At 38.5% G+C, this 20,916-nt stretch overlaps 1 protein-coding gene across 3 annotated transcripts in view; it reads left to right on the top strand.

The window, feature by feature from the left end:
* The window catches only part of FAF1 (Fas associated factor 1), a 460,794-nt gene that overhangs the window by 293,991 nt on the left and 145,887 nt on the right, over positions 1–20,916 (top strand). For all 3 annotated transcript variants that reach the window (XM_029618481.1, XM_029618482.1, XM_029618483.1), the window contains one exon: positions 1,378–1,459. In XM_029618481.1, the coding sequence (XP_029474341.1) occupies positions 1,378–1,459 (82 nt within the window). The remainder of the gene's footprint in view (positions 1–1,377; positions 1,460–20,916) is intronic.

The following is a 20,916-nucleotide window of genomic DNA, read 5'->3' on the forward strand; positions in this document are numbered from 1 at the left end:
AGCCCTGTTTGTCGACAGAGAAGGCAAGTTTGCTTACCGTAAATGGGGGTTCTCTATAGACAGCAGGATGAAGTAGGCATGCTTAATCCCGCCTGCCTCCCTGGAGAGAGGTCTACCTAGCCAAAGTTAAGCTCATGAGGCATCGCATGCATAAGAACTCCCACACATGCTCAGTAGTAAAAATTTACTGAGCTGATCGAGAGGGGTCAGTTTGGTACCGTCAGATGATGTACCTGTGTGACATGGCTAATTCATCCTGCTATCTACAGAGAACCCCATTTTTAGTAAGCAAATTTGCTTTTATGCAGCTTCAAGAAGAGGAAAATCCACAGAGAAAAATGTGTAAGCTTCTACTGTAAAAGCTGTGGGAATTTTGTTCAGAGTATTAGGTTTAATAATTGGGCATAAAATCAACAGATTTTTCTTGTATACATTTTTTGCAGGTGTTATTTTTCCATTCTAGAACTTGCAGGAAATTAAATCTCTGGCCAGAACATTTTTTTTTTTCAGAGTTGTGCCAGCAAATCTTGACTTTCAGGCTTTTTGTTCTTTTTTTTTGTCTTATTCTTATATCAGACCTTATGCTGCATAGTTCCTGGGTGCATTACTGAATTTAATTTGAAAATGTGTTTTTATTACGAGAAAACGGATATCAGATTATAAGAACAGATAACAAGAGAAAGTATTTTCAAAAACAGTTTATTCAAATCCTTTTTAATTAGTAATTATAATTAAGGACTGTAGATGTATCCTGAGGTCCCTGCATCTAGTTAACGTGCTTGTACTGAAGCCAGTCCCACATCCCACTGCCCATCAATATTGCTTTTCTGTCTGTGAAATGTGTGAGCTATAGTTGCACTTATAGACTTGTGCATGCTCCCCTGTCGAAAACCCTACCTCACGTTAAAGAGATCTTGATGTCTAGGGGCAAAAATTGCTTTTTGGAACACACAAGCCCTAGTAGAAGACATTGTAAAAGATGACTTGCATAATGAAACCAGTATAATGAACCCTTGCAATTAGTAAACGCACACCCTGTACTTTCTGTATATATAAAACAGCTTTCCAAATATGTATATCATAAATATCATGGGGTTTTTTTCTGCCATGATAAAATCAAAAGGCCACACCGGGTTAGGTGTAGATGGGAGCTCTAGTTACTAGCAAGAACATTTAAGATTAAAGATTTTAAATCATTTTTTTTGTTTGCTGATCTCTTTCCTTCGTATGACCAGTGTGTGTACTTGCTAAGCATTCCTGTTACTGGTTTGTTGTTCATGTCATCTTAAAATGTAGTTGTTACTGACATTTTTTTGTTCGTGGAGCGACGGTATTTGCCCAAAGCAGTGTTCTTATTCAGCATTTGTTTTAATCCAGGTATGGTGACTGCCATCCGGTATTCTTCATTGGATCGCTAGAGGCTGCTTTTCAAGAAGCCTTCTATGGGAAGGCCAGAGATGTAAGTGTCTTTCTAACACACAGTAACATTGCAGACGTCTGACACACATTGCTTGGAAGAGATCTTTGATTCTAAACGTGGCATCTTGTGTTACATGTGCTAGGACTTTACTTAAATAGTTTCTTGTTTTGTACACAGGATAAATCACTGAAAACTATTGCTTTGAATGGAGATCATAGTAGGGATATGCATAGTTTCATTTTGTTGGAACCATGAAACAAAAGAACATTTTTTTAGTTTCATGTTAGTGTGCACTAACTGGACTTCGCACACACTAACTTGGATTTAGTGCACACTAAAGTCTAGTTACTATGCATTAATAGAATTTAGTGCACACTAACCGCGAAAATAGGGAAAAATGAGAAAAAAAACCAACCAATGAAGCAAAAAAAGACACAAAATGAAAACAACACAGAAATAACCCCTTTGCATACCCCTAGAACATAGATGGTCCAGATTTGCTGTATTTTCCCCCTAGACTACCTTGTTATGATTTCTAGTTGATAAAACATATCAGCGTGGAAGGAGGTGTGTAGCAAATAATAGAAAATTCCAAAATGCACAAGGGCAAAGAAAAGAGAGAATTGGATCTACGCAAACCACAATAGATCTTCCCCCATATTCATATTTGAATTTAAATATTCACCATCATAATAGGCAGTACAAATTCAAAACCGATGGCTTTTTTGTTTACTCAAGTAATGTCCAACAGAGAGAACAAAATATTTTTTAAATTTTTTTTTTATGCAATTAAGGAGTCTTAGTGCTCCGGGCAGTTCTATCACCCTGACACGGACTGGTTTTTGAAATCGTGTTTCTGCATCAGGAGGCCAATAAACATTGTCTCTCTGACTTTTTTGCGTATTCTGCTTATCTAGAAATAAAACAAATCATCCTTTGCATATAATAGAAATGATCATTAGCCTCATTTCACCCATTCTTGCAACCATACTGCTCACCATTAGCATCGGTATATAATGTCAATTTGGTGCCAAATCACAACCAGACGTACCCTTAATCGGCTTTAGAATTATATAGCAATTTAAATCTCTAGAAAAATATGTAAATTCTTTTAGTTCAATCTCCAAATTCAGTCCATATGGTGTGACTGTATTTAAAAAATAAATCCAAAATTGTTCACAAGTGTTTAGTCGTGATTCACGATCACCCCCTCGCAGCGACTCATTTATTTGCTCTAAAACACCCCAGTGCAAGTCTTCGAACAAGTGAATATTTTTCAGATGATGAATCACTAAAGGAGCTTCTTCTTAGTTGTAAGATAGCTCTTATGTTTCATTAGACGAGTTCAGATTTTCCTTTTAGTTCTACCTACATACACTTTCAGGCAAGAGCACACAATGAAGTATACTACAAATGATTATTTGCAGTTCATGGATGTTGTCGAAGTAAATTCACTATCAAACTGTTGGTCCTGCAAACTAGTACCTACAGTAGTAGATGAACAAAATAAGCAATTTCCACATGCCTGGTGCCCTTTGGGGAATCTTTTTGTTCTGCCATGGGAAGATAATAATGCACAAAATAGGCTTTGATATTTTTATCCAGTGTATGTGTGCTATCATAGGTGATTCAGAAAACACTATGTGCAGTATTAAAACTCCCCAATGTTTAAAAATGATGGAAATTATTTTATTAACTACATGGGAGTTCTTAAGCATGCACACTATTCTTCCCCAGGTTCTTTCACTTGATCAAATAGTAGTCACTGATGTTCGGCATTATATGCTCTCTTGTATGCCTTCTTCATTGCTGAAAACAGGTAAACTCTTGAGGTGGGCACTAAGGTCACCAGCCTGATTGACAAAGTCTTCTTTGCAGGAACAGATATGTCGTATTTGTATAAACTGTCCTATTGGTAACTGGAAACTAAACCTATAAGGATGAAAATTTGAAAAGGTCAGCAAAGAGTTTCTCTCCATAAGTTTTTGGTACAGAGATGTCTCCAAACAATTGTATGCCATATAAATCAAAATGTCTAAAAAAAGAATCTTCTAATTGTCAAAATGTGACAGTAAATTGAAAATTCAAGTCAACTGTAGTCAGCTAATCCACAAAAACTTGTAGACTTTCTGTTGAAAATGTCCAAAGAAAGAAAATGTCATCTATAAATCTTGACCAATACTTGTGTGTTCAAAAAATGGAGAGGAATATAAAAATTGCTCTTTAAATTGTGCTCATATAAGTTGACCACTGGGGCCATCGTCACCCTGATTGCTATGGCATGGCAATGAAGGTAGAAATCTTGCATAAAGCAAAAATAATTGCTTTTTAAAGCAATTTTGGCTATCCTTTGGAATGCATTGAGAGGTCTAGGTTGCTGAGATAACTTTGACTGGCACACTGAACATGCCCAGCATGCCACTATCTACTCGTCCACATGGGGTCCCTCTTCAGTCTCTTCTTTTCCATGGAGCTGTCATCTCGTGGATGTGGAGCTCGCACTGTTTATCTTGGAAAACTTCCATGTTCGAGTTCTTCCCTTGGTTTTTTCCTTCTTCGGGTCCCTCGACGTCATCCTGACGCTAGTTAGTGGGCGTCGCGGTGAGTTTTGCATTCTTCACGGTTGATCCCAGATGGTGCTGTTCCCGGTGACTGCCAACCATCAACCGCTTATTGGTTGTTTTTTGACATGACGGCGTCGAGCTTTCGCCACTGCGCCCAGTGCCCTCAGACGATGTCTATTACCAACCCCCACGAGGTTGCAATATGTTAAACAGCATATGATCCCTTGGGATTTAAGAATCAATAAAGAGCCAAAATTATTCACAGATAATGAAGAATTTATGAGCAAATGGATCTCGATTCTCAATAAGTGTGCCCTGGACTTATGATTCTAATTATTGAAACAATGAGAAAAGCTTCTGAGGACATCTAGCAATCTGTCCAATCATCAAAAGCCATGCTGCAAAGAGCTATATCTTTGAAGGAATTTGACAAATCCTTAACAGTATATACAGTAGCAATTGATCAGTTTAAGTCTTCTCTCCGAGCTGAGAAAATATGAAAATTTCATAGAGATGAACAGGAATACAAGTCCTGTGTTATATATCTATGGCAACATTTGAAACGCATGACTAAAAGGAGGGTGTCCTTTCAGGATTTGTTGGGAGACTCATCCGGTTCAGATGAAGACGACACTCATGAACCTTTATGTATGCACCCTTGTCCTACTTCTTCAGTGCATTTTTAGAGGAAGGCCAGCCATCACCATGACAACCATATCAAGGGTGATATCCCTCCCGTCCACCACAGGAATCCATTTATCAACATCTATACTTGAGGTCACAAACACGGCAACTTCTGTAGTCAACATATTGGGTAAGTTTCTTATTAAATTGCAGGAACAAGTTTTGAATAAGGGGCTACCTTTTGTGCCATCATATTTTTATAGTTCATTTCAATGTTAGAGGGGAGCTTTTTAGATTCTTTAGCTTATTGCAGATAAGTCTGTTCTTTAGTAAGACACCTACAACTGTTATGAATGTATCAGTGGTCCAAACAAAATCCTGTTGGATGCTCCAGGACCCATAGACCCAGATATAAAAATCTATGTGGAATTGGTTTTGGCAGATGTTACTCAGTTTGAAAAAAAATCTATCCCAATTAAGAGATAACAGAGCTTAACCAGCTTCAGAATGATGAAGAGCTTGTGATTAAGCCCACCGATAGGGGGGAGGGGAGGGGGCTATCACTGTCTAGACTAGAGCACAATATATTGTGAAAGTGAGGTGCCAATTGTATAACATTCAATACTATGTTAAACTGGACTGTGAACCCATTAAGAACTAAAATGGATAATCAATTAAATTGCAGAGGCAGTAAAATCAGGATATTTAACACACAGAGATCTTTTATTTTACACCAAATCAACCTAGAACAGCCATATTTTATACACTACCCAAAATTCACAAATGTTTGATTGACCCTCCGGAACAACAATTGTAGTCTTCATAGGATCCATTTTGGAACCATTATCTTTTGTGGATGTTGTTTTGAAAGGAGAGAATACCCAAGCCAGATCATAGATCAAAGTATCTAAACACATGTTGAGTATTTTGCAGTTATATTGAACAGTTCATATTTTATTTTGGTAAACCTTGATATATGCTCCTTGTACAGAACATTCTTCAGCAGGATGCTCGAGACATGGTACAGCATACGTTACCTCAGCAACCTAGACCTCAACGCATTCTGTTAGAGTTCAATCCATAGGATGGCCAAAATTGCTTTAAAACCTATGTATTTTTGCTCTATGCAAGATTTCTACCTTCAATGTCACGGCATAGCGATGGGGGGGCAAAAGTGGCCCGCTTATCTGTAGCGCAATTTGAAGAGCAATTTTTATATTTCTCTCCATTTTTTGAACATAAGTATTGGTCAAGATTTATAGATGACATTTTCTTTCTTAGGTCATCTTCAGTAGAAAGCCTACATGCTTTTGTGGATTGGCTGAATAAAGTCAACTCGAATTTACAATTTACTGTCACATATGACAATCAGAAGATTCCTTTTTTTTTTTTTAGACATTTTTATTTATAAGGCATACAATTGTTTGGGGACATCTCTGTTCCAAAAACCTAAGGAGAGAATTTCTTTGCTGAACTTTTCAAGTTTCATCCTAATAGATTTATATTCTAGTTATGGGTAGGACAGTATTTATGAATATGACGTATCTGTTCCTGAAAAGAAGACTTTGTAAATCAGGCTGCTGACCTTAGTGCCTGCCTCTTGTTGAGAGGTTACCTGTTTTCAGCAATCAAGAAGGCATACAAGACGTGTAATGCCGAATGTCAGTGGCTACTATTTGACCAAATGAAAAAGCCAGGGGAGAAATAGTGTGCATGCTTAAGAACACCCATGTAGTTAATAAAATAACTTCCATTATTTTTAAACATTGGGGAATTTTAAAATTGCACACAGTGTTTTCTGAACCACTTATGATAGCACTCACATGGGGTAAAAATATCAGGGCCTATGTTGTGCATTCTTATTTTCTCACGGCAAAACAACTTCAAAAAGATCCCCCAATAGGTCACCAAGCATGTGAAAATTTCTCATTTTGTTCATCTACCATTGTAGATACTAGTTGGCAGGATCCACGGTCTGATCGTGAATTTACTAAGTCATCATTTGTGGTTTACTTCTTTGTGTGACTTTGCCTAAAGGTAGAAATAAAAGGAAAATCTATACTCATCTAACAGCACATAAGTGCTGTCTTACAACTCAACTAAGAAAGAACAAGGCCCTTTAGTGACTCATTGTCTGGAAAATAATCACTTGTTCAAAAACCTGCACTAGGATATTTTAGAACAAATAAATGAGTCTCCGAGAGGGGGTGATCGTGAGTCACAACTAAACACTCATGAACACTTTTGTATTTATTTTCTAAATACAGTCATGCCATTTGGACTGAATTTGGAAATTGAATGGCATATGGTCATCTGAACTAAAAGAATTTACATATTTTTCTAGAGATTTATTTTGCTATATAATTCTGAAGCCAGTTGGGGTACTTCTGATTGTGATTTGGTGTCAAACTGACATTATATGCCCATGTTTGAATGGTGAGTGATATGAGGCAATTGATTACCTCTATTATATGTAAATGATGATTTGTTTTATTTCTAGATAAGCAGAATACATAAACAATTCACAGAGAGATAATGTTTATTGGTCCGGTTGCAGAAAAACAATTTAGAAACATGGACTGTGTCGGGGTGATGGAATTGACTAGAGCACTTAAGAGTCGTCTTAATTGCATAAAAAAAATCAAAACAATATTTTTTTCTTTCTCTTGGACATTTCTTGAGTAAACAAAAAAGCCATATGAAGGTTTTGAATTGGTACTGCTTATTATGATGATGAATATTTAAATTCAAATTTGAATATAGGGGAAGAACTATTTTGAGAGTCTTTGGTATGGTCTACCAAAGGACATGGTATAAGCTAGGGATTTATTACAAAAAGGAGCAAGCTAGTCAAATACAGGGCCAAATGCAGTAAGCATATAAAGAAGAAGAACAGTGTGATGGTAAGTTATTGCATCTCAGTATGCTGAAAGTCACATGGTATAGTAATTCTTTTATGAAGATCTTTTCAAAGGGTATTGAAAACTTAAAACAACTTATAAATGCTGAAAAAGAGAGAACTAAATTATTTTTTTCCTAAAACATTCTAGTAGCTCTAGTTGTGCTGTACATTAAAGAACTATTATTTTTCTTGGGAGGAAGGAGAAGTCTTCCAAGATCTGTTGGTTATCAACTAAGATCTCTGTATATTCATAGAATCTCTTGAACACATGTGAAAACGTTAGATTTGGTGTTGCCAGTCTAGAGGGTATGCAGAGGACTTCATGCATTAAATCTGTACAACAGTGTTTGCCTCCCACATAGGATGGTGTTCCAGGAAGTAAATTGGGAAGACCAAATTGGTTTTACGGTCCTTATCTGCTGCTACTGTATATTCTGTTTTTGTGTTTCTGTGATTATATTGCGTACATTTTGCATGCAGTTTTTTGACTTGCATTTAGATACTGTACTAAAAAGAAATGGTTCAAACTGTATAGAAAGGGTAGTCAGTGAGTTGGCAGGTGGTTGGTTGATCGAAAATGGAGGCAGCTTGTAATAAGGTTTGAAAGGAGCCCTCCTGGCAGGGCAAAAGGTAAGAATGGGAACTTGAAAATCATGAAGCTTCTTGAAAAAGCCCCAAGTAATTATTTTGGCTTTTGCGGAATAAAACTATTAACCCACCTTTTAGATTGAGTAATCTCATTCTCTCTCCTTTCTAATAGTCTATATTCCAACCTCATACCAACAGTTGGTCCCAGGTGAAAAAGTATAGGTATTGGTTAGTTTTAATACATTTTTCTCTATAAGCATTATTGTGGATCATTAAAATAAATCCTGTACCACCAGATCCATGGAAAAGAAAATAGGCACAAGCTTAAGTATTGGCAAGTTAGACCTAAAAGAGTAGTCTTGTTTAGCTTTATTATTAGACTTGATGTACCGTTTTTCTTGATAAATCAAAGTGGTTACAATAAAATATGAACATAATATAAACAGATAACAGATTTAAAAAGTAAATAAAAACAACCATGAAAAAGTTTATATATACATACATAGGATTTATAATAAACTTATAAAATAACCACCATACAATTCTATAAATAAATCTGGTCCAAGATCAAGTAACTTAAAAAAAAAAAAACCCTCTAAAAGTCTGAGGGAAAACGAAGTCTAATTAAAAGCTTGGTTAAATAACCAAATTTTTACTTCTTTCCTGAATTTCTTATAGTTCATTTCAGAGTGAAGGTCTAATAGGAAAGCATTCCTTAAGACTGGGGTTTGATATGAGAAAGCAGTTTACTTTGTTTCCTCGAGCTAGGTTTTGGACTGAGATAAAATCAGAAAAAGTCCGACTGGCTTGTAAACTCTTAACAAATTTGAAAGATAACTAGTAAGACAGGCAAGAGATAATTTGAGAAGAAGCTTGCCCTAAGGCAAAAACTAATAATAAAAACTTAAAGTACATTTGAAGCAAAACAACTGTGAGGAAGTCAATTGGGCTGTTAGATGACCAATAGCTGAAAGGGGGTGCTCAGACAGTACAAAGAAATAGTTGGAAAACTGATTGAATTCTTTGCCTCTGTCTTTCCTGAGGAAGATGAGGGGACATACCCACACCTGAAATGTTCTTTGATGGTGATGATTCTGAGCATTAAAACAAGCAGGGGCCTCATAACCGGGGCATCCAAAACTGTAAATTACTCCTTTCTGAGAGAGTGCTACCCACAGATCTGGAAAAAAAACAAACCATGGTAGAGCCCCTAGTGAAAAAGACTACCCTGGATCCAGACAAATTGGCAAACTATCGCCCAGTATCTAATATTCCTTTACTGGGAAACTAGTAGAACAGTGCAAACTTAACTAAACACCTGGCGAGATCCCTGCCAGTCACATTTCAAACAAGGGCATGAAACAGAGACAGTCCTTTTCATCTTGTTAGATGATCTCATGTACCGTGATAAAAGCCAGGCAGTGGTGCTAGCGCTGCTGGATTTCTCAGCCACATTTGACACTGTAGACCTCATCATCAAGTTGTCGTGGGGTTGAGGCCAGTCTAAGTGGCAAAGTCCTAACTCACTTCACCTCCTTTCTGTTGGACAAGCAAGAATCTATACAGTTCACTGACACCCTAAGCCTGTGGGGTCTCACAGAGCTCTATACTATCACTAGTACTTTTCAACATCCACCTCAGGCACTGGCCTGAATTTTTTTATATAAGATCATACATTTTAGCTGATGATGTCTAACTCGTCCTATCAATGGATCCTGCTCCACCAGTAGCAATCAAACAGCCACCCCAGAGTGGACTGAAAACAGACTCCATCTGATTCCCAACAAAATGGAGATTCTTTGGATTCAAGACACTGACAGGTCACTGATTTACAAATCTTTGGTTAAAAGCCTCAGAGTCATGCTAGACTCAGAACTAACTGTTCCTATAAGTTCAGGCAACATTAAAAAGCTGACTCTTCAAATACACCCACTACAAAGATGGACTCTGTCCTCTCATTGAGAGGACGAACCTAACCACAGTAGTCCATGCCACAGGAGCTTCACGATTAGATTACTGCCACATTCTACCTAAAGGTTTAATAGGAAAGGCCCTTCACAAACTCCAGCAAATACAAAATGCTGAGGAATGTAAGCCACATGATCATATCATAGTGGCCTACAAAAATTATACTATCGGTCCCCTACAGAACCAAATTCAAAACTCTGACACTGATTTTCAAGGCTCCAAGAGGAAACAGACCAAGTTACCTGAGAGAGGCTGTTCTCCTCCAAGCTTTTCAGACCTCTAAGATCCTCATTTGGAGCCTCCGTAAAGACCTCTTCTACAAAATAAATTAAAAGAATGGTTACCCAGTAGAACTTCTTCAAGGGGGATGACTCAGAACCAACGTCAGGAAATATTTCTTGACTGAGAGGGTGGTGGATGCCTGGAATGCCCTTCCAGAGGAGGTGGTGAAGACAAAACAGTGAAAATTCAAAGGGGCATGGGATAAACACTGTGGATCTCTAAAGGCCAGAGAATGGAATTGAAGAAAAGAGTGCATGGGGGGGGGTAACTTGCTGGTCCGGCGGTTACTACCTTTAAGCAATAAGCCTTCATACTCTTGATGCAAGTCCATCATGGCTCTCTGCTTCCACTGCAGGGGAAAAGTGGAATGGGATTCAGACAGCATCCAACAAGGGCCCCAGCTTCTATGGTCTGGGGAAACAAGCATGGGGGTAACTTGCTGGTGCAGCAGTTACTTCTATTAACCAATAAGCCTGATACTTTGTGATTCAACTTCATCATTTGCTCTCTGCTTCAACGGCAAGGGGTAACAGGGAATTGGATTCAGACAGTAACCAACAAGGGCCTTGACTTTTACGGTTTGGGAAACTGATAAGCATGGGGGTAACCTGCCCAGCAGATGCTACCATAAGCTTGCTGGGCAGACTGGATGGACCATTTAGTCCTTTTCTACCGTCATTTCTATTCTTCTATGTTTCTTTAGGAGTAGCACCTGCTCTAAGTGTCTCCCAGAAGAGTTCCACCAAACGCAGACCTATTCTCACTTCAGGAAGCAAGTAACAACCTGGCTCTTCTGCCAGGCTTTTAATGCCAAATTCATAATTACCTCCACCCTGGAACCAGCTGAACTCTATTCTTCCATGCACTAGAACTAAACAGACTGTGATAAGCTACCTACCACCTCTATATGAACATGCTACTTCAACCTGTTTTATTGTGAAGTTTGTGTTTATATGAAGGCCTTCATTATGCTGCTCTACCTATTGTTTATTGAAATGTTTTATTCCTACCTAATTAGTCTTGTGTTGAGATTACCTAATTTAGACCTTGTGGTAACTTGAGCAGTAGCGGCTTGGGACAGCCAGAGGAAAAGGAGACGGACTCTGGCTCTTCTGTAGGGTGCACTTTATTTACAGTGTAAAAATCAACAGAAAGCAAAATAAGGCGGCTCAGCCTAGCTTCAGGTTATGCACAGTCCTGGAAAAGTCATCTCAAACAAAATATGCAGCTCACCTTAGCTTCAAGTTATGCAGTTCTCAGACATAACAGGTCTTGGCATATGGTACTTCTCTGCCAGCTCCCTGAGGCCTCTCTAACAATTTTAGGCCCTGAGGTCTTATACTCCGGTGAAGGGCTCCTCCCTTCACCCAGGATTCCTTGCGGGTCTCATCCTTAAGGAGGACGGAGTGAGACAGCTCAGTTCCTGGTCCGGTAAGGTATTCTGAGGGAGTTGTCTATGCATTCCCTCACAGACCTGTAAGTTTAGCCTTGTTTCTGCATTTAACCGTTATGATGGCTTTACCGAATGACGGTATATAAAACTCAACAAATAAATAAATAAATTATCTAGTCTAATCTTGGTATTGATTTTTGTCATGTTTAGTCCTTTCTGAGGTCTCCTTCAGAATAGAATTGTTAAACTGCTACATCTTTGGGACTCTGACTATATGTTACCTTTCTGATATGTTGTACCCCATCTTGGGTGAATTTCTTATTCAGAAATGCAGATAATAAATCCAAATAAATAATAAATACATCCCGTGGAAGATGTAATAGATCAAATTGACACACTAAAGAGTAACAAATCACCGAGACTGGATAATATCCAACCCAAAGTCCTGAAAGAGCTAAAACATGAAATTGCAAACCTGTTACTAGTAATCTGCAACTTATCCATCAAAATAGCCACAATTCTTGAAGACTGGAGGGTGGTCATTGTAATGCTGATTTTTAAAACGGCTCCAGGAGTGATCTGGGAAGCCATACACTGGTGAGCTTGATATCGATGCCAGGCAAAATGGTAGAAGTTATTCTTAAAAACAAAATTACTGGCCATTTAGATAGACATGACTTAATGGGTACAAGTCAACATAGTGTGAACAAAGGAAAGTCTTGCTTTACAAATCTATTAGATTTTTTTGAAGGTGTAAATAAACAGGTAGAGAAAGGTGAGCCAGTAGATAATAGTGTATTTGGATTTTCAGAAGGCATCTGACAAAGTCCCCCTTGAGAAACTCCTCAGGAAATTAAAAAGCCATTGGATAGGAGGCGGTGTCCTTGGTAATTGGTTAAAAGACAGGAAATGGAGAATAAGAGTAAATGGTCAGTTTTCAGAGTACCACAGGGATCAGTACTGAGATCTGGGCTGTTTAACATATTCATAAATGATCTGGAAAAGGGACAAGTGGTGATCAAATTTGCAGGTGACTCACAATTATTCAAAGCTCTAAGAATTGACGAATCCTATCTACTTGAGGCAAGACTTCCTTGGGTAAATCCAATCTGGCTGTGTCCCATTAAACCATGTCTATCTAAATGTTTTGTAATTTTATTTTTTATAGCAGTGTCCACAATTTTTCCCAGCACGGAAGTCAGGCTCACCGGTCTAAAGTTTCCTGGATCACCCCTGGAGCCCTTTTTAAATATCGGGGTTACATTGGCCACCTTCTAGTCTTCAGGTACAACAGTTGATTTTAATGATAGGTTACAAATTAATTGTAATAGGTCTGAAATTTCATTTTTTAGTTCCTTTAGAACCCTGGGGTGCATACCATCCGGTCCAGGTGATTTACTACTCTTCAGTTTGTCAATCTGGCCTATCACATCTTCCAGGTTCACCTTGATTTGGTTCAGTTCATTTGAATCATCACCCTTGAAAACTGTCTCCGGAACGAGTATCTCCCCAACATCCTCTTCAGTAAACACCGAAGCAGAGAATTCATGTAGTCTTTCCACGATAGCCTTATCTTCCCTAAGTACCCCTTTAACTCCTCGATCACCCTATTCTTATTACTATAGTTTTACTCCCCAACCCCTCCATTCCTCACAGGATTTGAATTCATTTTGCTGAATTTACAAATAGCATGAGCCAGAAGGCATTAAGGAGGTAGCATGTTATATGCTATTTAAAAATAATTTTTACATTTATTAAAGAACTATAAATAGTGCGGTATTGTAATCAGTCAATGCATGAATATATTAACACTTCAAAGTTTTGTAAGCATTCAAGCACTCTCTCATAGTTTAAAAAAAGAAGACTGCCAGTATGCCTTCCTTTTTTTTTTTTCAAAACCTCCCTCCACTAACATTTAAGATATTTTTTCCTTTAACCTTAATATCTGATGTTTAATTTAAAACGCGGAAGGCACTTCTAGCACGAAATAAATGAGCAGCAATCACTAGCATTCTTCACTTTAAGTAAGAAATTGAGCTCCAAGAGTCAATAAAAACAAGATTGAAGGTTTAAATCCTCTGCTAGGCTTTTTGAACTTCTATGCTCATTAAATGTTTATTGGAGTGGTGGGATTATGAAGGATTTGAATTGCTTCATCAATTGGTATATAGTTAATCACTAAGTAAAACACTACATTTGCGAAAGTGTTTCTCACGATGCCGCACTCAATCCGTCTTAATGAAAACCACTTCAAACTGATTACATTGGAGAGCACTTGGCAGCCAGAGAGCCTATGGACCGCTTTCTTTCTTGTGCGAGGAATTGTCATTCTGCCTGATGCCGAGGGCTTTCCCAAGTCTGAGCTAAAGAAAAAAAACATTTCGTATTTTTTAAAAATATTTTCCAAGCGCCCAGATTTTGGAATCTTTATTTAGAGAAAAATGTTGTCACAGTTGTAAGATTTTTTTTTTTTTTTTTTGGAAAAGCTATTTGTAATATTTATATATCGCAGAAAACTGCTTATTTTTTCACACATGATGATCCCCCAAGTGATTTGATTATTTTACTTTCATGCAAAGAGCTGTTGATAGGACATAGCAGTATTTCTGAAGTTATTAGTAAATAAAGTTAAGAACTGGACACCCACAAACAATTGCTGTAGTTGTAATTTTTTTTTTAACCAACTGAATACATTTTCCCCATTCTCACTCTTATCTGCTTCTGGGTCTCAGGGAGGGGATATCCAGCCCCATGCTCTCTCCCTCTCTCTGCTTCCACGCACCCAATAAAGGGATCCCCAGCCGTATGATGACCATGTGAAACAGGAAATAGCATGCACAGCACAGACCTGTTTTGTTCTTATTTTTTAACAGCTTTTTATTCTAAAATGCACCATTTTTCAGCAAGTTTACTTTTGTTGCTCTTCAACGATGTATGTAGAGCGGTGAGAAATGCTCTAATTTACTGTCCACACAGACAGTGCAGTTGCAATTACTACATTTGAAACAACAAACTTGTTACATGCTTAAATTAAATCTCCGTGTTGTACAACACTTTTATTAAATGAAACATAAAAATAATTCTAGCTAATATAAAAATAAAACGGTCCTAGAAAAATAGTTACGTTTACCGCTCGCGGGACAGCCTTGCAGTTTGCTTCACTCACCCCGACACTGCCAGCCGTAAACTGCCACCCCCAGCAGGAGGGAAATGCCGCTGCTCCTGTCTTCCTCCTTTTTGAGCACCTGCACGGCATGCACCAAGCTATAACAACTTCACGGTGGGAAACTGTGCCCCGATGCTCTCTGATGATGTCAAACGGCTGGGATTTAAACACTGGCTGTGCAACACAGGTTGCCTGAGCAAGGTCGCCTGTCAGCCTTGTTTTTGGGTTTCAAATCTGCCAAGTCTTCTGCCTTGCTCCATGTCCGTCTTCAGCCTCAGGCCTGCTCCATGTCTGTCTCCAGCTTCAGCCTAGTCCTTCAGCATTGTCTGGGCCCTAGCCTGGTCTGACTTATTGGATCTGACAATCATGACGGCTTTTGGACTTTGTCACAGCCAAGACTCATTCACCCACTGTCCTGCGCAAACCTTAGGGCTCTGCTCACGAGGTTGCATCAGTGGCGCCTCGGCAAGAAGGGCTCATGCTCACATCGTTCACAACAAATATTTAAAAACAAAATATATATGCGTGTTCCAAAAATTAAATCCCAAACGCTCGTTTAAAAAGCCAGGTGGTTACCCCTTTCTTAAACTGATATACAGCGTATCCTGTAAAACTCAGTTGTGTGTATATATATATATGTACACTGCTACAGGTGTTCTTGATGGGTCAGGGATTCGTTTAACAAGAAATTTTAAATATGTGCATCCGGAGTACATCATTTAATTCACAAATGTGGTTTTCGTATGTGCATGTTTGATACATGATGTAAATCACAAATGTGGACTGCCAGTAGAATTTAGACGAGAAAGCAGTGGTTATTAACAAAGGATTATATTTTCTAAACTCAGAGGCTAAGGAAAATATTACTTCTGCAAGACTATATGTCCTCCTTATGGGTCAAAGAGCATTGATAATGGATAACGTCAATGCATTAATTGTGAGATGCTTTGGAAGGCAATAGTTCATTTCGTGTCAAAACAATGATATATTTATTTTATATTCACAATTTTTGTATACCACATGTTCACAAGTATCGCAGTGGTTTATTTGTGAACATGCAATATACAAATAATTTTAAATAAATATATCATGAAGTCTTAGCTGCCAAACTCTAGACCATTCCTCAAGCTTCATTGAAACCCTCTTCATGTCATACCTTCCATGGTGTCTACCCTGTTGCAGATTTTATAGTATCCTTTGTGGAAAGGCAAACCTTTTCAAATAGCCCTTCTGCAATATTGCTTATGAAAATGTTGAACTGAATCAGGCTAAGGCCTGATCCTTGGTATGCCACTGGGAACCCTTCATTCCTTGGAATGAAACTTTCTTTAGCACCTCCTCACACTCCACCAGTTTGTAACCTAGTCAGTCACTTTAGGGTCCATACCTGGAGTGCACATTTTGTTTATATATTTCCTATGTGGAGCCAAGTCAAAGGCCTTGCTGAAATCTAAGGGCACTACATCTAACTCTGGTCATCTAGTTAAAGAAATTGATTAGATTTGTCTGAGGTCTACCACTGGTAAAACCAGCTGCCTCGGTTCATTTAATCCATTGGATTCCAGGAGCTGCACTGTCTTTTGTTTTAGAAACAATTCTAACAGACTAACCAGCCTGTGGTTCCCAGGCTCCTCTGTACTTCCACTTTTTGAAGATGAGCTACCTCTGCATTTCTCCAATCCTTTGAAACCATTCCTGACTGAAGAAACATTGAAAAGATCCGTGGAGCTGCCAGAACTTCCCTAAGTTCCCTTAATATATTCAAATGTATCCCAACTAGCCCCACTACTTTATCTACTTTTAGTTTTGCTAGCTCCTTAAGAACATAAGAACATAAGAAAATGCCATACTGGGTCAGACCAAGGGTCCATCAAGCCCAGCATCCTGTTTCCAACAGTGGCCAATCCAGGCCATAAGAACCTGGCAAGTACCCAAAAACTAAGTCTATTCCATGTTACCATTGCTAATGGCAGTGGCTATTCTCTAAGTGAACCAGCTTGTCAATACAGTCTTCTGAAAATTGTTTGAGGTCTACCTTAACTGCATTCTCATTTATGGCAGTTTTCAGTGGTCCTGCTCTAAGCCCTTCCTCATATATTACTTCCCTCTATCTTTGAGTCTTACAATTCCACTTTTGCATGTCCTCCTATTACTAACATATCTTTAAAACGGTATCGTCCCCTTGTATTAGCTGTTTTTCTTCCATTTACACCTTTGCTGTCCTGACTACTTTCCCAGCCTGTCTTAGCTTTTCCAGATATTGTTGCATCTCTTCCTTTTTCTGCAATCTCTTATAGTGTATGAATGCTAGCCTTTTTTCCTTATACATTTTGAGACACTTCTTTGAAAAATGAAAGTGACCTCTTTTTCCTCTTACCTTTATTTACTTTCCTAATAAAAAGGTTAGTTGTCCTTATAATATCTCCTTTCAGTTTTACTCATTCCTCTTCTATTTCCCCTAGCTTATCCCATATACAGGCCGATACAGTACAGTACAGTGCGCTCCAGTGGAGCGCACTGTACTGTATCGCTCCAGTGGAGCGCACTGTTAACCAGCATTTGGACGTGCGTTTTCGACGCGCTAGCTTTACTCCTTATTCAGTAAGGGGTAATAGCGCGTCAAAAACGTGCGTCCAACCCCCCCCCCAAGACTAATAGCGCCCGCAACATGCAAATGCATGTTGATGGTCCTATTAGTCATTCCCATGCGATACAGTAAGTAAAATGTGCAGCCAAGCCGCACATTTTACTTTAAGAAATTAGTGCCTACCCAAGTCAACCAGCTTGTCTGTAAAGAAAACAAACTTGCTTACCAGTATCGTGGGTTCTCCTCAGTCAGCCATTTGCCAGTCGCACAAACCTACACTCCTCCCCTTGTAAAAAATGGACTCCTGTAGGCTTGGTTATCTGAGAACTGAAAGCAGCTAAGGGGCTGCTCTAATCCCTACTTTCAAATCTATCCCACAGTACAGCATTTATACGCGTAAGCGCACAGAGATTAATGCTAGAATTTTATGCACTTCGCAGAATGAGCTCCGAAAGTACGTGTTCGTTTCAGTATACGTGCATATTTCCAAAGGAAGAAAATGCATACTTTCTCTACCTATTTTATAAACATACGTACATATATTTTACATAGTTGTGACATTACATGAATAAACACCCAGAATTAAATGCAAAAGCGGGTATTTTATTAAGTATGTATCTATACCGTTTTGAAAATATTTGGGCGTGAACTTGGAATCATCAATTCTCCTAGACCCTCCAGCACTTTACTGTGAACCCCTGTCAGTACATCCAAATCTTCCACCCCAAAATTGCAGACAACAGATAAGTCAGATTTCACTCAGTTAGTAGGTATGAAATTGTACGAATAAGTTTGCTAATGTATACGTGTATACCTCTTACAAAATAGCAACCGCTGTGCATACTTTAGAACCCTACCCTGGAATGTCTCTAGACTGCCCCATTTTTTCCCTAGTAAAAATGTATGCATGAAACCAAATTACGCATATACTCTCAATACACAGATATATGCTACTTAGATGCACATATCCTATTTTTACACACAAAAGCCCTTTGAAAATGTATTCCAAAGAGCAGAAAGTCCTGTGAATGTTCAGTTAAGATTTTTAGTCTTTACCAGAATGCTTTGCAAATGCTTTCTTGTTCAGCACTGTGTAGTAGCATGCCCACTTGTTTGTCTGGTGCACTGTAGGTCTTTACAGAACACCTTCTACAGATAAGCAAATCTTTTTTTTTTTTTAAAGCATAGCTGAAAAAATACAAGTCAAATATGAAAATGTTGTTTCCGTTTTCATGCAAAATTTTTAAAAACATCTTTAGTGTTACCTTGATCAGTAAGAATCAACACTAGCTCAGGCCTAAGCAGCTGCAAAAAGCAAGATGGCTGCTGGTTTATTATGTCAGACCGAACAGGGACTGTCCACTACTTCTTTCCAGAGGGTGACAGAGCGAAGGGACTCAGTCCTGGGAAAAAATGTGCAAATGGAATATAAATAAAGCAGGTTTGATTTAAGAGTGTTATGGAGTTCAGTTATTAGCATAGCTAATATTCTTAGTAGTGTACATAGGAGAACAAAAATGTCAAGTCCTTGATTATCCACAGTTGACTCTTCTTTATTTATAAATGTTTGATATTCTCTCTTTTCCTAGTCTCAAGGCTAATTACATTCAAATTTTATATTAAAATTACAATACAGTTGTATCATTGTTTATGCATTATTATACCATAAATGTATTTGTATCTTTATGGAAAGCAGGAATGGTCCTGAGGTTGAAATGGGGAGTTGGGCTTCTGCTGGCATTAACATCTAAATAAAGGGATTGGGCAGCTTTTAAACTAGAACATGGGGGAAAGCCAACAGTCGTTCAGCAGTGCATGGTTCTCATGGATACTAACAGTCCATGGATACAGCAGTCCATGGTTCTCATGGATACTAACAAAATGGGGAAGTTAAAGCATCGTAATAGAGAGGTTCCATTAAAGGCAAAAGTAGCAAAGTCTTCTGTTGTGTGGTCTCCTGCAGTGACAGAAGTGGTTTGAGATATGGGTTTGGAGAGCTTCTGAACAACTTTAGTTTACTCTGATGGTTCATGGAGTTCTATTGGTTTTGAGATGTAGTCCTTTTTGTCCTGTTGAAGGCATGCTCCTTTCAGTTAGGAAGGTTAGTATCTGTTCACTGTTTTCGCCACACTCTTTCAAGTTGGTGGGATTGCTGCTTGAGGAAGAGAAGTCTCTCATGGAACCATGGAGAGTTTCTGGAGCATCTCGAGGGGCTGGGTTTAAGTATAACTAGGTGGTTGGTTCCTATAAATTTGTTGTTCCATTATTGGACTAGGGCTTCTGGTAAGTCAGAGATAGAGATTTAAGTAAGTAGAGGAGGAGTTTAATACTTTCACTTGTGATAGAGGATAGGTTCCTAGAGGGCGGTGTGAGCAGGAGGGCAAGGAATGGTGGCTTGGAAAAGGTAGTGGTCTCACCATGAAATTATGTCCATTGTTATGTTCTGGGATCCAGTTTAATGTTTGCAGAGTGGAAAATTAAGTTTAGTGAGTAGCCACTGGCCATGCTTGTGAATGGGAACATTGATGGAGTCCAAGGTCATCCATATTTCATTGGAAAGTAGTGGCATTACCACTGGGAGGATTCTCTGTGTGATAGTTGACATCACCAAGAACTATGAGTTTGTGGGGCATAGTGGCTTCGTCACAGATGAATTCTGAGAGCTTGAGAAAGGAATCAGAGTGAGTGTGGTGGATGCTAGATCAGGTCAAGCTTAGGTCCTGCTTTGCCATGGAATGTTAGGATTAGGTAGTCCAATTTTCCTATTTATTGGGAAGCAACTAGATTGAGAGCCAAAGAGTAACTAAAGATGATTGGAATACCACCTCCACAGCCTGAACTTTGTTTGAATTTACTATGTATATACTTTTGTAAATCACCTAGAGCCTTGTGCTCAGAAGAGCCATAAATTTTAATAAAGAATTAGGTAGCTAGGTGGGCAGAGTTGAGCAAGAGTGATGGTATCACCTTCTCCTAATAGAAATTCCTCAGAACGACCTTACTTTTCATATACGGGATCACTGGAGAGGCGATAACACAAAAATAGATACCACCGTTATCCCAAAATCACAATTAGATAACCAGACGCAAGAGAAAAATTAAATGGTGACCGTCATAATAGGCATCATCGTGTAGTTAGACACTTTTATACTCTGCCTTATATATAATCATTGGTCAACAGTAAAAAAACCCTTTTTTTTGAAATTTTTTGTTATGCGATACGGAGCCGTGTTTCGGACAAGGACGTCCTTTGTTTGACGCAGTGTATCAGCCCTTGACAAAGGACATCCTTGTCCGAAACACGGCTCCATGGCGCATAACAAAAAAATGTTTTTTACAGTATACTGTGTGTATACTGGACAGTATACACACTTATTTGCCATAACAGTAAAGCACATTGAAACTATTTAGATGGGCTATAG

Source organism: Rhinatrema bivittatum, chromosome 10 (assembly GCF_901001135.1).
Source record: "Rhinatrema bivittatum chromosome 10, aRhiBiv1.1, whole genome shotgun sequence".
Lineage (NCBI taxonomy): Eukaryota > Metazoa > Chordata > Amphibia > Gymnophiona > Rhinatrematidae > Rhinatrema > Rhinatrema bivittatum.